At 40.0% G+C, this 14619-nt stretch overlaps 2 protein-coding genes across 3 annotated transcripts; one reads left to right on the top strand and one right to left on the bottom strand.

Annotated features, from left to right (window-relative positions):
* Positions 1–498: 498 nt before the first annotated feature.
* znf367 (zinc finger protein 367) lies at positions 499–5541 on the bottom strand. The gene is made up of 5 exons (XM_042488239.1): positions 5028–5541; positions 3643–3793; positions 3201–3320; positions 2294–2432; positions 499–2179 (listed from the first exon to the last, which is right to left on the bottom strand). Exons 1-5 carry the CDS (start codon positions 5307–5309, stop codon positions 1921–1923), a joined length of 951 nt encoding a protein of 316 aa, XP_042344173.1. The 5' UTR covers positions 5310–5541; the 3' UTR covers positions 499–1920.
* A 2878-nt stretch (positions 5542–8419) lies between these two features.
* LOC121944820 (intracellular hyaluronan-binding protein 4-like) lies at positions 8420–14459 on the top strand. 2 transcript variants are annotated; one of them, XM_042488735.1, is made up of 9 exons: positions 8420–8492; positions 9899–10127; positions 11037–11181; positions 11350–11505; positions 11592–11663; positions 11750–11830; positions 12444–12618; positions 13333–13524; positions 14214–14459. In XM_042488735.1, exons 2-9 carry the CDS (start codon positions 9905–9907, stop codon positions 14277–14279), a joined length of 1110 nt encoding a protein of 369 aa, XP_042344669.1. In that variant the 5' UTR covers positions 8420–8492; positions 9899–9904; the 3' UTR covers positions 14280–14459. The 2 variants fall into 2 exon arrangements, with proteins under 2 accessions (XP_042344669.1, XP_042344668.1); XM_042488734.1 differs by lacking the exon at positions 8420–8492 and adding an exon at positions 9726–9802.
* The last annotated feature ends 160 nt before the right edge of the window (positions 14460–14619 follow it).

Below are 14619 nucleotides of genomic sequence, written 5' to 3'. Positions count from 1 at the left end.
CATATTCTAAATGGGCTTTAAAACTTGGTAGATTTTTGCTGGTGCCATAATATTTCCCTTCACTTGCAAAAGATTTCCAGGGCTATCAAAGTTTAACAAACGGTTAGCCGGAAAAAAACATAAATATTTCATAATTTAATCTTTGAAATGAGATGACACAGATGCACCATACACTACTATGATGCTACGCCCGTATCGTAACTGGTCTGCCACCTTTTAATATAAAAAGCGGCTGACATATTCCATTGTAAAATATCTCCCGTCTGGCTGGAAAACTCTAGGTCTGCAGATTTGACACGGTTTTTGTATCTGACGAAAACAGCTGTTAAAAGTGAAATATGGCATGTTTGTTAAGGTATTCTGGACCTTTAAATATTGTTTATTACTTTAGGAAGCCATGTGTAAGATTATGGGGGGATTTAGTGGCATCTAGCAGTGAGGATTGCAGATTGCAACCAGTTTGAACTTTTTCATGTTTTTATCCAGAGTCTTCCTCTCAAAAACAAATGGACCGGGTGATTTAAAATGAATGTTTTACATTACAAAACAGGGTTTCTCTGATGCTGTTTGGCATATCAGAGACAGGCTGCTGCCACAGCACCTGCTAATGTGTGCTCACCCTTTTCTCTGATAATTTTAGATACAAATGTTAGAGGTTTTTACCAAGGGTCAAATTATCTGCAGAGGCCTCCTCCTCTCCAAAATTGACAGAACCAGTGATAAGAATTGTTTAAACCTGCTCATCTTTTTTTTCTCTGGTAACATAAGATACAGATGAGCCTTCCAAAATATGTAGACTGGGTGATTTAAATGGCTAAAACAGCAAAAAAAAAAAAAAAAAAAAAAAGCAGTTACGCACTTAAAAATCAGTTTTTCTGACACTATGTAGATATAAACGGCTCCTACTAAAGTAACATAAGTGAAGAAATTCTCATCTTCGGGTGATTATACACTAAATAAAAAACATACTTTTATTCCATCCAATTTCTGCCAATATATCCCCCTAAATCTGACACGCTAGACCTTTAAGTAAATCTGTAAGGCAGTAGATAGGTTGAGGTGAACTCTTCCTGTGTGGAAACAATTATGTGTATGTAATGATGAAGTAGTGAAGCTGTCAAAGTTTTGATTTTTTTTTTTTAAAAAAATCTTGTGCCTAACCAGACCTCTGGATTAGGCTTGCAATGATCACCTCTCGTTCGCATTTAAAAATGACCATGTTGCGCGCCAGACTGATCCAGCTCCCGGACTTGTATTGTCTCCTCTTGCCCACCTGCGCACGCTTCTTGGAGCATGCTGTGCAGGCGAGGCTTAAACTATCTTTTATCAGTCCATTTCTGTCACCGGTGGCGGTGAAATTGTGCTTACAAAGCTGGAGATGAAACCTGGGAGCATTATGAGAGGCTATCTGACAGTTGGAATGCAACTTTTCCTATGTTTGACCACACCCTGTATCACTCTGTCCGTCTGAGCTTAATCCATATATACATCAGTCATACACACTCACAAAACACTCAAAAAAACTCGTTACCATCAAAGTGCAAACAAAACAAATTAAAAAACAATAGGTACTCTTTCTTTGCCTTTAGAAGACAAGCAGAAAGAAAGACATTCTTCATATATTCAAATCTACAATTATAGCAGCCTAAAAGGATAAATTGGAAGCTGAGTAAGGTGCTTTAGCTTGTGCCTTCCTGGTGCTGTGAGGGGGGGGTAGATGACGCTGTGCATAACACTGATCTCAGGCCAATTCAGCTCTTTCTCAAAGTCTCGTTTCTCAACTTAAAAGAATAAACTAAACTAGTCGTTGATCTGCATTTATGAACTTTTTTCTAGCTTCAGCACAAACTGCAGGAAGGCGGGTTGGTCATGGAAATATGAGGGGCATGGGAGGGGAATCTGGGATTGGGAAGTGGGTGTTCAGGCCGACAGGTTGTTGGCCAGCTCAATGAGTGCCAGAGCACCGTGGAGACGCTCTCGTTGTTCCTGGAGGCGGCGCTTGGCGGCTCCTCCCTGACTGCCCTTCTCCTCCTCTGCCATCTCTTCCTCTTCACCGTTCTCTTCATCCGACTGGAGGAACTCCATGGGATCCTGCTGCTCCTGGTCTTCTGCTCTCGCCTTGCCCTGTGGCTTCACCTTGGTGGTTGTTGGGGCGCGTTGCTCACGGGTTCGCCAGTACCTGCAAGGTAAGAGAGGATGATATGAACATACACTGTAAGCAGAAAATGCCCTTAAATGCACAATAAGAGTTCTGCTGTGCATCGTCTCTGCACAGTCCTGTGTATTTACTTACTTTGCCAGCCACTCTGCCACAGCCTTGTTATCCACAGACTGAGCCTTCCCCTGGCCCTCCTTTGGTTCCTCTCTCTTCAGACGGGAGAAAGGATGCTTGGGACAGTGACGGTTGGCATGCGTGAACCGATTGCCACATCCTGCAGGGAAAACAACAGGTGTGAAGAAATGCGGTAACCAATGAAGGCCAGTTTTCTCTGTGATTCTAGAATAACACAGAGACTAAAATTCACATAATGCATGACTTATTGTGGGTTTACTCATATTTTTACTCAGTAAGGTAATTATACCGAGTGTGTCTTAGTGTTTTACAGCAGAGATACTCAATGTTTTGCTTGAGGGCCACTTTTGCAAAGTGACAGGGGGCCAGGGGCCACTTGGAGCATCCTCATACACGTGTCTAGGATTTTAGGACATTGGGGGCTTAGCTAGGACCATTGTTAAGGTTGCGGGGGATCCTCCACTGGCACTTTTTTTGATAAACAAGCTCTATTTTGATGCTGTTTTATGCACTCTGGCTCCTCTTGTGTATGTGAAAATGTCAATGTGAAAATGGTTGGGGGGCCACCCAGCACCCTATCAGGGGCCAGATTAGGCTGGCAGGCTGTTAAAGTAAGTATGACTTTTGTGCTCCATGTTATTATCAGTAAGATTCTGGTAGTGATGTTCTGCATGTATATTGACATTACAGCAGACAGTTACGCTGTCAGTTTTGTGTTTTTCGGTACTTTCCAAATGCTTTAAAAATAACTCAGCCAATTAAAAACTCTTTTTAGTCACATTTGACTGAGCCACACATCATGATGCCGGAAAGTACCTAAAAGTATCTCAAAGTGAAAGGTCACAAGGTCGCTTATTTTTTTGGCAAAGTAATTTTAAAAACACTCCATGCAGCATTACGAACTCACCTTTCTCTGAGCAAACAAAGGGTTTTTCCCCAGTGTGCAGCCGCTGGTGCGTCTTCAGCTGGCCGCTCTGGACAAACGCCTTCCCACAGTTTGGGTAGTCACACAGGTAGGGCCTCTCTCCTGGAGGGAGATAAAAAATAACGTTTAGTATTGTCATTGTTTTACAGTTCGGTCATTATTACACAGTGCTGCTTATATGGTAAACACATACACTACACTACTTTTAAATTCAATAACGGTCAATTATTTTCTGCTTTCACAGACCAAGCTGTGCCCAGTCCTGTTCCAGCGTGTCAATGTTCCATCTGGTTAGACAGGTGTTTACATGACCTTCCCTGCTTGTGGGAACGGGTGTTGTGTAATCCACTTTTTCTTGAGGTGCCTCTCTTTTTGACACTAAGCCAATACAATGTCATTTGCATCCACATTCCTGTTTTCTAACCTGTGTGTGTCCTCTTATGAGCCTGGAGAGACTTCTCTCTGGGAAACACTCGGTTGCAGATGTTACAACGAATACGGCTGGATGAAGTCTCCCCCTCGCTTATGAGCTCTCGGACAGTGTCAGCCCGTGGACGCCCTCTGCGGATGCCATCCTGAAGGCAAAAACACACAGGATCGTTACACTGGCTAAAGTAACACCAAAGGCACTTATCTTCCTATTGACCATCAGCCATTAACAGATACATAACAGAATCTGGCACGTTGAGTACAAAATACCTCATACATGTATACTTTAATACGTTTAAAACATATGAATTGATGTCACAGCACATACTTCAAAGTGACAAATCATGTTCAATGGTGTAAGTTTCATTTCAGCCCTGGGGGGAACACATAGTATATGAAAAAGAGGTTTGGGGGTCCTCCACTAAAAAATTTTAAGCATTAACATTAATGATTTCCTTCATTGTGGTGAATCTCTAGTAACAGATTTTTTTCCCTCTGCATCAGTTTAAGATGGAAATGTCTTTCATTTTGTCAGAATAAAAGCCTAAAAGCCGACTGCTCATATAATATACCTATACATATATATAAATATATAAAAGCAGTCCGCTTTTATTCTGAGATGGACATTTTCATCTTAAATTGATGCATTGATTTGTGTGTGTGTGTGTGTGTGTGTGTGTGTGTGTGCGTGTGTGTGTATTTTGAGAGGGACGTGTCTCCTGCATCCCCCCTGAAATCTACACCTTTGATCATATTAATTATCATAATACTTTGATTACATATATGCATCTGTATTTATGTTATTATAAATACATATTCATTATTGCACAGTAGTGCTGTCAGCGTCTCCTAGCGGAGTTCACGTGTTACATTGTTGCACGTTTTGTCCATAATAATTAATTCACATCCGGTTACATTTTTGGCGCGCGACTACACGTCATGTATGAGCAGCTGCTCCAGAATCAGGAAGTAACTGGGGTTTAAAATCCACCATGTCACACCCTAATGCGCGGGCGATTTTTTAAATGACTTCCAACCCCGGCCATATTAAAGCTGACCCTCATTAAAAAATGAACGTTTTAAGCAGAAATGAACCGTCATTTATGTTTTAACTGTGTTGATCTGATATTACGACTCATTTTGAGGTAGTTTGCGCCTTTATAAGATGCCAATATCATAATGCACGCGCTCTGTTCTTCTCAAGACTGCTGTTATTACACGCAGGCCCAGTTAAACATATGTCATGCGTTGTTATAGCTTGTAATAGCTGTGTTAGTGTTGTCAGCAGCCTTAAACTATACAAGAACAATACGTTTTAAATCGGTGTGATATCACATGTCATAAGTTGTATTCAGTTTTAATGCAGTTAAAATGACCTACCCTGATTTGGTCCGGTGAAGTATCCGCGTCTGCCTCCCTGGCCGTCTGGGTTCCGGTAGGGGACGAGGCGCCGCTCACTGAGCCCGGGCTCAGGGTCACATTGTGGGCGTTCTCCCCCCATTTCCATGGGTAGACCATGAAGTCGCTGAAACCGGGACTTGTCGGGGTCAGCGCCTCCGCTTTCCTCGGTTTGATCGGCGTGGTCTTGATAACGGACACCAGCACTCTTTTGGGCGAGTCGTTGCAGAAAATAACGTGCGGGTGCTTGTTATCGGCCATCATGCGGGTGTCAAAACTCCGGCAAAATCAAGCAAAAGCTGCAAAAGTTGTAACTCTGATCGATTAGTTAAAAAAGAAATAAACGAGTGAGTAAAGTCATAAAAAAGGTGCGCCTTTTTAATCTGGAGTGAATATGTCCTTCATTTCCAAACAGGAACAGAAAATATCTGATCCGTTCTTCGCTACAAAGTATCCGCAAAAGATACAGTTGGATAAAGATGATGGGAAGTTTCCTTCTTGGCGCAGCGGGTCGTCTGAACTGACCTGTGTGCGCTCACAGGAGCGTTGTCCCGCGTTGCAAAATCGCGCCCGAGCAGTTGAGTGACCAATCAGCTGCAGGGATCGGAACCCACGTGTCGGAACCAGCCAATAGCAGCAGCCTCATAGATACCGGGGCCAATAGAAAGAACAGACAGTGTTCTGTATTCAACGATTGGTCGACGCGTCTTCGTCCAATGAGATTTAAACACTTGACGCGCGCTTTTGCACGTTGGCCTCAAGATTGGCCAATGAGGACGTGCAGAGCGCACGTTCGGCCACACTGGAGCCAATGAGAGTGAAGGGCGGTTAATTTTACATAGCAAGGGAGCAGATGGCTGTTTCCCGCGCTGAAGAGTCTGTTTATGTTATTACATTTTTGGTCAATTTAAAGGGAAAGGAAACGGTGGCTCAGAGGCGCCAAAGTTACGTAATCATTTTAGGGCGGAAACACTTGAACAAAGGGTTTACTGTGTGAGTGAAAGAGAAATAGAAACTTGAGATGATATATATATATATATCTTTATTTACACTGTGGGCATGGAGAGAAACGTATTTTCAATGCCTGTATGTCTAACATACAATAAATTGTCAATAAAGCTGACTTCGACTTTTGACTTTGACTTGATTTGTGATGCCATCAAAGGCATTACTCCCCCCACCCAATAATTTATTTATTTTATTGTAGCTATTGTTGCTGTTTTTGTTATTATTAATAATGATGATGAGCGTGATCACAATTTTGGCATTTTTGCACTTTATCCTTTCTTTATTCATGTATTTCATGTACTTACCTATATGTATAAAGTTTAAGTTTTCATAGAAAGAATGAAAAATATGCATTTTTTTAAGTAATGAATTGTATGAAAGACTTGTAAGATATTCAGAAGAAGCATTACAATAAAGTATAATGTACTAAAAAAAAGAGTTCAATCTTGCCCATGTAAAAAACTGAAAAATGCCCCTATGAATAACTGAAACGACATGTGTAGTCATAGTGTCCTATGAGCAGTTACACTTACTCACTGTGGTGCAACAGAAGCCTTTCTGTTAGGCTTTATGTGCCTCTCCCATTGCTGCTGTTTCTGTGTCTCTTGGTCTTTCGCTGTTACCTTAAAAAGGCAGTCCAAATATATCCAGCACCACTGTACAGTGTGTCTTTAAAACACAAGCACTTCAATTAAATTTAAACTAACAAATTGCACCAAAACTGCATGTCGTTATCTTATTGAGCCTATACACTTAATTCTTGGTAGTGTTTCCTGACATGTACTAATACTGACAAAGGAATACATTTTGAATGGAGTAAGCCAGTCACATTGTACATGGACATTGTAGGTTGACACCATAGACATGTATTTTCTTCTCTGACCACTAGATGAGGCTAAGTGTCATTATGTCAAATATATCCTGACTCATCCTGCAAGCACCAGTGACACAGTCATCAAGTTGGAGGTATGTTGATCTAATTTTATTGCTAGATATAGATCTGAGGATTATGAAAACTATACAGGCGACAATTGTAAGGCTTTTTTAAATAAATAGTAGGATAGTCAATTATCTAATGACCCAGGGAAGTAATAAGGCTGTGTCTGAAGTAGCCTATAGAACAGCATTAAAATAAAATTGCAGTTCATGAATCAGTTTGTACTTTGCATAGATGTACACAGTTTCGTGCAAGCTGTACCATAGCAGATTTAAATGTATTATCCTTTAAATTGTGCTATGACATGGACATGTAAAGGCTATGATAATCATTAAATTTGCACGCATATCTGAGTTCATTATTTATTCAAAGTACTTAAATGAAAGCAGATACATTTTGCAATATAGGCTACTCTACAAAAAGGCCTTCATTAAGATATTCAGTAGGGTATGACCAGTGGTGAAAAAAGTAGTCGGATACTCTACTTAAGTAAAAGTAACAGTACTACTCACTAAATACTCACTGACAAGTAAAAATCCTGGCCTTAGGCCTTACCTAATAGTTTGAGAACTACAACAGTCACCATTCATAAGTCACAGGAGTAAGTATTCTGGTAGTAAGGAAAAACGAGTGAATAATAAGATTTTTTTTGATGTGGTGTCGTTGTTTGACCCAAGCAACTTACATTGGTACAAAGAGATGACAAATCAGAAACTTTGAAACATTTCAACACTTTCAAACCATTGTTTTGAAACGTTTCAAAATCTGTTTGCTCAACATTGGCACCCATGGGCAGAAGCTGGCATTGCAATTATCACTCAACGTTTGTATTGCAAGCTCCATTTTCCTCAGTCCAAAAGACTATAGGCGTCATGCAAATACAATCAAACTGTCAATCATTTCTTAGTTTTGTAGGATATGGTGACTGTTGCTTAGCATTATTATGTGACCTAATGATGGTGGTCCTATGTTATAGTTAATTGATAGTGCAGACACTCAGAAATGATACAATGCATATTTTTACACTTTGATGGCTATGGGACCAAAATTTACAGTTTGAATGGGTTTCAATGGCACATCTTTTACTTAACAGCATGAATGTCACAATTTTGTTTACACAGTTTATTTTGGATTTATTGTAGGTGCTGAGCTGGAAATTCACAGATTAAATAGATATTCATAATAATAACAGCCTATACGATATGATAGTATCTATCTATCTAGATATCTAACAAATCTCTCTAAGCTTAATCAACTCAACACAACATCTCAAACGTCAGAATTTCCCATGGTCCTTTCGTCTAAAACCCTTTGCTCGGGTTTGACATGATCACGTGACGTTTCGAAACCAAACCCGTCTCGAAGTACGTGCCAAAACCGGAAGTGACGAACGTTTCGAAACAGTTAGATCTCGGTACCGAAATTACCATCTTAACTGGTGCACCTGAGGTTAATTAGCACCACGAGCTACCAAGGAGGGCAACAGCTGTCGTCACCTGCAGGTAACGCTTTTTTATCGTAAAATGCAAGTCAAGGAATCTTATCCAAGGCAATTTATAGGCCTACTAATATTCACATATAAACAATAGGCTGCTCAACACATTTTTTTAAAGCAGTGTTTAAGGTAATTAAATACATTTACTCTCGTTACTGTAACAAAGACGATTTGTGTGTACTTGAACTTTTTGGTACGTGTAAAAATAGGCAATTTTACTTTAAGTAGATGTACTTTTTCTCATGTAGGCCTATCGTTTGTCGCCACCTTTAAATGTAGCCTTTACATCGGCTACATTAGTCGCGTGTCAGGGGGTGCTACCGTTAGCTGAGCTACCCGTAAAATGAGTTACCATAGTAACGGGAGCAGCGTACACATAGCCACTGAACTGCTTAATTTAAGCTAACATTAGTTGTGTACTAAGACAACAATTCGCCTATTGAGAGCTCTCGGTTTTTATTGTAAAACAGAAATACCGGAGTTAGTCGTATTAATGGTAACCTTAGACGTGGTTTTAGTCGTTAAACCGAAATAATAAGCGACCACCTGAATTACCCCGAACTTTAGCTAGCATAAACCGTTAGATTTAAATATTTATAGCTAACTCATGTTTGCCAATGTGACGGTGTGCGTGTTATTCCCATAATATTATACCGTAATCTGTATCGTACAGTATATAGAATTTGCAATGGTAATATATATTTTTGTTAATTAGGATTCACATTAATTTATAGCCTACAGGAATAAGAGTTCATCATGGTATGTAGCCAAACGTTAGACCAACATTTATTTGAAATGTTAATTTAGCAGTGACTTCAAAATGGAAATGTTTATCATTGAATGTTTTATGGTTTTCTGAATAAATTAGGGTTAATGCTAAATCATTGCTAGAGGGAACAAGCACATTTTAAGGTAACGTTAGGCTGGAAACCATATTGAACAATTATTTTTGACATATTAAGCTATGACTACAAAATGGCCATTTTTATCTTTATAAATGAATGCCATGCATTTATTTCTATATTTAATAACTGATTCCCTTTGAATTCAGTTACACTGCCAGTTTGAGCAGCAGAACATGACTAAGCAGAAAATAATCCACCAACATTGGCAGAGGACTTGAGCCAAGTCTGTGCAATTAATGAATATTGATAAGTGAAGAGCCTATTGATGGGCACGGGGGCGTGGTGTCGCTCGTCTCCACACGTGCAAACATTTAAAGTTGTCGAGATACTGCCGAGGGCATTTGTTGGATGAACACGGAGGAAGCAAAGTACCGTCAGCAGCTTTGTTCTGTTGCAGCCGGTCACGAAAACGGTCGTTTAAGAGATTTTGTGTTCACTATTTGGGAGATACGTGCTCATCTCGAGGAGGGAAACAGCTGTTGAACGTTTCCTTTTTGTCATCACACAGGCTAAAATGCTCCCGGACGCCTACGGCTGCTCTGTGGCGAACAGGTACGGGGATCTTCTGGATGACGATGCAGACCCGTTTGACTTGATCAGCAAAGTGGAACTGGAGAAGGAGAAAAAGAAAAAGAAGGAGGATGAGAAGAAAGGCAAGCAGAAAAAACCTGGTCAGAAGGAATCGCAGAAAGACAGGCGCGTCCCCGTTGCGTCGGATTGTCAAGACCCGGTTACAGGTCAGCTAACCGTTTGGCTGCATTATCATTACACACCCCAAATCCAAACGATTCTGGCTTGTGCTAGTTTTTCTAGATTGGATAGTCCAGCCAAGAGTGGCCGGTTTGCTCAGGCTTTGTCAGCTGCTGATGGTGCAAAGTCAGCGAGGCTGCTGAGCACATGTTCATGCTGTCAGGATTTCTACCATTGTCTAAAGCCAAATAACGTATTATATTTTTATAGGCTAGTACATGTAAAGGTACACTTAAATGCATCATTCTATTCTTGGAGAAGAGGTCAAGTGCAGTTCTAAAGTTTAAACTGGATTCTTTTCTTTTTTATTATCAGCTCCATTATTTTCTTATTGCATGTAAGGTTTGAGAGTGTGTGAACACTTGGGAAATGCTTTTTTGTAAAACATGGAAAAAAGGTAACAAGCAACTTGGCAAGAAATGCCCGCAAATTGCAAGACACTGGTATATTTAGAAAATTGTTAAAAACAAGCTAGAGAAATATGTTTCAAATGAATGATATATACATTATATTTGTAATTATCATAATTTTATATATCATGTTACAGAATAATTATTTTTAAACACTTTATTCAAGTCATTCCCTTGTTTCTTTGTAAACTCTGTTTTTATTTAATTATTTTCGTTTATTCTTTTGTGCAAGTTTCAAGGGTATTTTCTTACTTTTTAAATTTTTTAAAATAATTTCTTGCCTATTTTTGAAAGAAATCAAGAAAATATGCTCAGATTTCAAAGGGTTACAGCAACATTATGCAAGTTTTAGTTGATTGTTGAGTCTCATTACCAGGTCATCACATACTGACCCATTTGGTTGATAGTCTGACTGAAGTGCAATATCATATGCAAAACAAAACAGAAAAATAGCGTGGAAAAAAATCTCTCACTTTCTGTCCTCAGTCCGCAAGCAGCAGCAGAGACGTCCTGGACTAGTGACTGAGAGTGGAGATGGCAGAGAGGAGGCCCAGAGGAACACAAAGAGGGCTGCTTTTGGGGAACGTAGGGCCATTCGACAGGACAATCCACAGGAGTTTTCCATCCCTAAGTATGTGTTGTCATATAAGCTGAAGCTAAAACTCTCCTTACAGGTCTCCAGAGCCTGCACATGTTCTGTTCATACTGCATTTTTTTGTATAAATCAATGTTTTGTTTTGTAATAAAAGATGCAGCCAATGACCAAATACTGTAAAATGTTAATCTGCTTGCTCCCCAGGCCTTCCTATAATGCCGACTCTGACCAATGGAGCAGAGGCGGGATCAGAGGTAGGAGAGGAGCAAGAGGTGGAGGTGGAGGTGGAGGTGGATACACAAGGAGCTCTGACAACTTCAACCTAAGGGGCAAGAGAGAGTATGATCGTCACAATGGAACGTAAGCTATTTTTGTTCATGTAGCAGTCCAGTGGTTTTTTTTCTCTCATTATGGTGTATTGACAACTTTTCTAACACTGATTGCAGGGGTATCTCTCCAGAGGAAAAGAGAGGAGGCAGAGGACCCTGGAACTGGGGTAGTGTTGAAGAGGGTGCCAGGTAAGTGAAATTTTATCATGATAACAACTTTTAATCTTGGGCATATTATATACGTGTTTCTCTTTGCCCATGTCCTTATTGTCAAGTGAATTAATGGAGGTGACCTCTGATGCTCCAGTCAAATCTGAAGAATCACAAACGTCTGCAGAGGAAGACAATCAGAATAGGTGAGTGACACACATGAGCATCTTTCTTAAAAATGACATCAGTGCCACATCACTTGGTTCAATGTCAGATTCATCAGTCTAGTTTACTAGTCTTAATATGTTTAACATTAACATTATGTTTTCTGCTTTAAAGACCGAAGTAATTGTTGGTTAGACGAAAGTTTTACAGAACATATTCTGGGTTTTTTGTATTTTGCTTTTTGAGCTCTAGAATGTCATAATGCAGCATTCTTTCCCACTTTAAATTTGCTTCTATTTCAACACAGCACAAGGAGTTGCTAAAATTGATCCAAAAGTGAAAAATGTTACGGTGGGGTTTGTATTTATGATAAACACTAAGGCGTTTGCTGGCTTGAAATTTATTTTGTGGATACATTGTTGGTTATGATGATCAGGTTGCAACAGTGTTTCAAAATTGATGCTGTCCTTTTTTGCAATGATAGATTTAATGCATCCCTTGACTCCCAACAATTTACGAGTGCAATGAATTTCTCTCTGGTCACAAGCTTAGACTGAAGAATATCTTTATTTGGCCTGTCTCTTATTAGTTTAATTTAGATATAGAAATGTCTAGCGTTGACTGACGGATGTAGTTTGTCCCCAATTATTATAGAGCAATGGAAGAAGAGGATGGAGAGATGGTGGTCCAGGTTGCCATGGAGATGACCCTGGACGAGTGGAAGGCCCTGCAGGAGACTAGTCGTTCCAAGGCGGCGTTTAATATCCGCAAAGCTGAGGACAAGATTCCCTCTAAAGCCAAGGTCATCCACCAGTCAAAGCATGTGGAGGTGAGAATGTAAAGCACTTCATGGAAACTGTTCAGGAAAAACAAAAAAGTCCAGATGGAAGTAAAACCATGAGCTTATGAAGACTTCTTTAGTAATTTTCTTAACATCATCTTGCAGTGGAGCGCCACTGAAACATGAAGAGCCTTAAAGTGTAAACTAGGCAAAGCTGTTGCTGGTCAAAGGTCACAGTGGTTTTGTTGTCTTATTCTTTTGAAGTGATATCTCAAGTACACTTGAGGGGAATTTTCTCATTTGGCAAAAACATTAACTTTGACTGATTAGAATTTCATGGTCAAAGGTCACTGTGACCTCACAAAACATGTTTTTGGCCCTTACTCAAGAATTCATACTCTGACAACAATGTCTATCAGAATCAAATAAAGTGATACTATCTTATATCCAAATGGTCAAAGGTCAGCTACACTGACATGAAAATGTTCTGCAAATGGCCATTATTCAACGCCCTTACTCAGAAAGGGAGACATTTGGTGAGAAACTGATTTGGTGACACTGGGTGTCACTCTTGAAACTCGGCTGATTGTGTAGAAGAGAGAAATGTGTGTCAAACAGCCATGTTTACACAGACATGGATGTAAAATGTAAGTTTGACTGGCTTGCGGAGGCATACAACCGTGAGGCGGTAATTCTAGTTTTGCTGTACATGTCAGTTTCACCCGTCTCAGATTTTAGTCAGCATTTACCTCCAATCTTCAGAACTTGAAGGAGGGAAACCTGGAGGACATTGAGGATGAAGGCAACTTCCTCCGTAGGTCGGTAAATGACATCACCTCCCTTCTGGACATCAATTTTGGGAGTCTTGGACGTCCCAGTCGCGGCGGTCGGGGAAGGGGAGCACGAAGTGGCCCGGCTAGTCGCCCTGAGAGAGTCAAACCCATTCTGGAGAAGGTACGTTCTCAACTCTTCGATCACTGGCACAAAAAGTAGGCTACCCCAGTGTAAGCACATGGGCTGTAAAGTATATGCTTTCAGCCAGTGGTTCAAAATCGTTTTTTTCTGTTAAATTGATATACAGTTAAGTCACAGACTTCCATTTAATGAGATTTCACTTCAGGGATCTCATCTGAAAAGATTTTGGTTGTTAGATATTATTAGGACTTCAAATCAAAATTGTCAACTAAAGTCGGAGAACCGTGGAGGAAGTGAACCCCTAGGATTAGAACAGAGTGATGTGATTCATACTCACATTTGGCTCTTTTCTTTAGTGATTTAAATTGTGACAATACAATATACTCCATTTTCTGGGGAACCTCTGGAAGTCACTATAAATGATCTATTATAAAAACCTTCTGGGGGAATGGTAACTGCACCACACCAGTTATTATAAGTGGTTGCACACTTTATTAATATCTGCATTTGGGCTTTGGTGTATTTTGTAAAAGGACTGCATTTTTTTGATACATCCTGCCCTGAAAAGCCTATGTCAATGTGCTCGTTTCGTAAAGAGATCAAATATGAAAAGCATTAGGAGATAAACTACAGTCAACAAAAAATAATCAACCAGAATGTAAGACACAGATCTTTTTAAGTTTTGTATTAAATATTTGTGTTCTCTAATATGTGTGTTCTGTCACCAGGAGGACCATCTGGCTCCTAACCCGGATGACCCGGAGGACTTTCCAGCACTATCAACAGGAAGATAACTGAATGCACTTCTCGTTACCTCCTGTGGGGAATATTGGTTGCACTTGCTAAAAAAAACACTTCATATTTCTGCTGCTCTTAAGGTTTGGGGTTTTATTGTACTTGATTTGTTTTGTTCTATTGCACAGAAGGCACTATTTGGCATTTGACATCTAAAAATAAATGCTTTGGCAAATTTACCTTGTAGCTGCATTGTAATTCTTCTAAAATGTGAGAAGATATGGTATATGGACCTGTGTTGTGTTTTGCATTCGTATGCAATGATGCAGCTGCCCTCAGCTGAGCAGAATAGTGTTGCTGTGACTTAGCATGAAAGCAAAGGCTTAATTAATTAAAAAA

The sequence above is a fragment of the Plectropomus leopardus genome, chromosome 6 (genome assembly GCF_008729295.1).
Source record: "Plectropomus leopardus isolate mb chromosome 6, YSFRI_Pleo_2.0, whole genome shotgun sequence".
Taxonomy (NCBI): Eukaryota; Metazoa; Chordata; class Actinopteri; order Perciformes; family Serranidae; genus Plectropomus; species Plectropomus leopardus.
The sequence above is the reverse complement of the archived record's forward strand: the minus strand, read 5'-3'. Positions and strand labels throughout refer to the sequence as shown.

Bases quoted from the DNA above. Each gene is read 5' to 3' on its own strand.
- znf367 (XM_042488239.1), bottom strand. From the start codon at position 5,309: ATGATGGCCGATAACAAGCACCCGCACGTTATTTTCTGCAACGACTCG. The intron at 2,433-3,200 runs GTGAGTTCGTAA...TTTTCCCTGCAG, and splicing joins CTTTGTTTGCTCAGAGAAAG to GATGTGGCAATCGGTTCACG. The intron at 2,180-2,293 runs GTAAGTAAATAC...CTTACCTTGCAG, and splicing joins GTGGCAGAGTGGCTGGCAAA to GTACTGGCGAACCCGTGAGC.
- LOC121944820 (XM_042488735.1), top strand. From the start codon at position 9,905: ATGCTCCCGGACGCCTACGGCTGCTCTGTGGCGAACAGGTACGGGGAT. The intron at 11,831-12,443 runs GTGAGTGACACA...CAATTATTATAG, and splicing joins GAGGAAGACAATCAGAATAG to AGCAATGGAAGAAGAGGATG. The intron at 12,619-13,332 runs GTGAGAATGTAA...TCCAATCTTCAG, and splicing joins ACCAGTCAAAGCATGTGGAG to AACTTGAAGGAGGGAAACCT.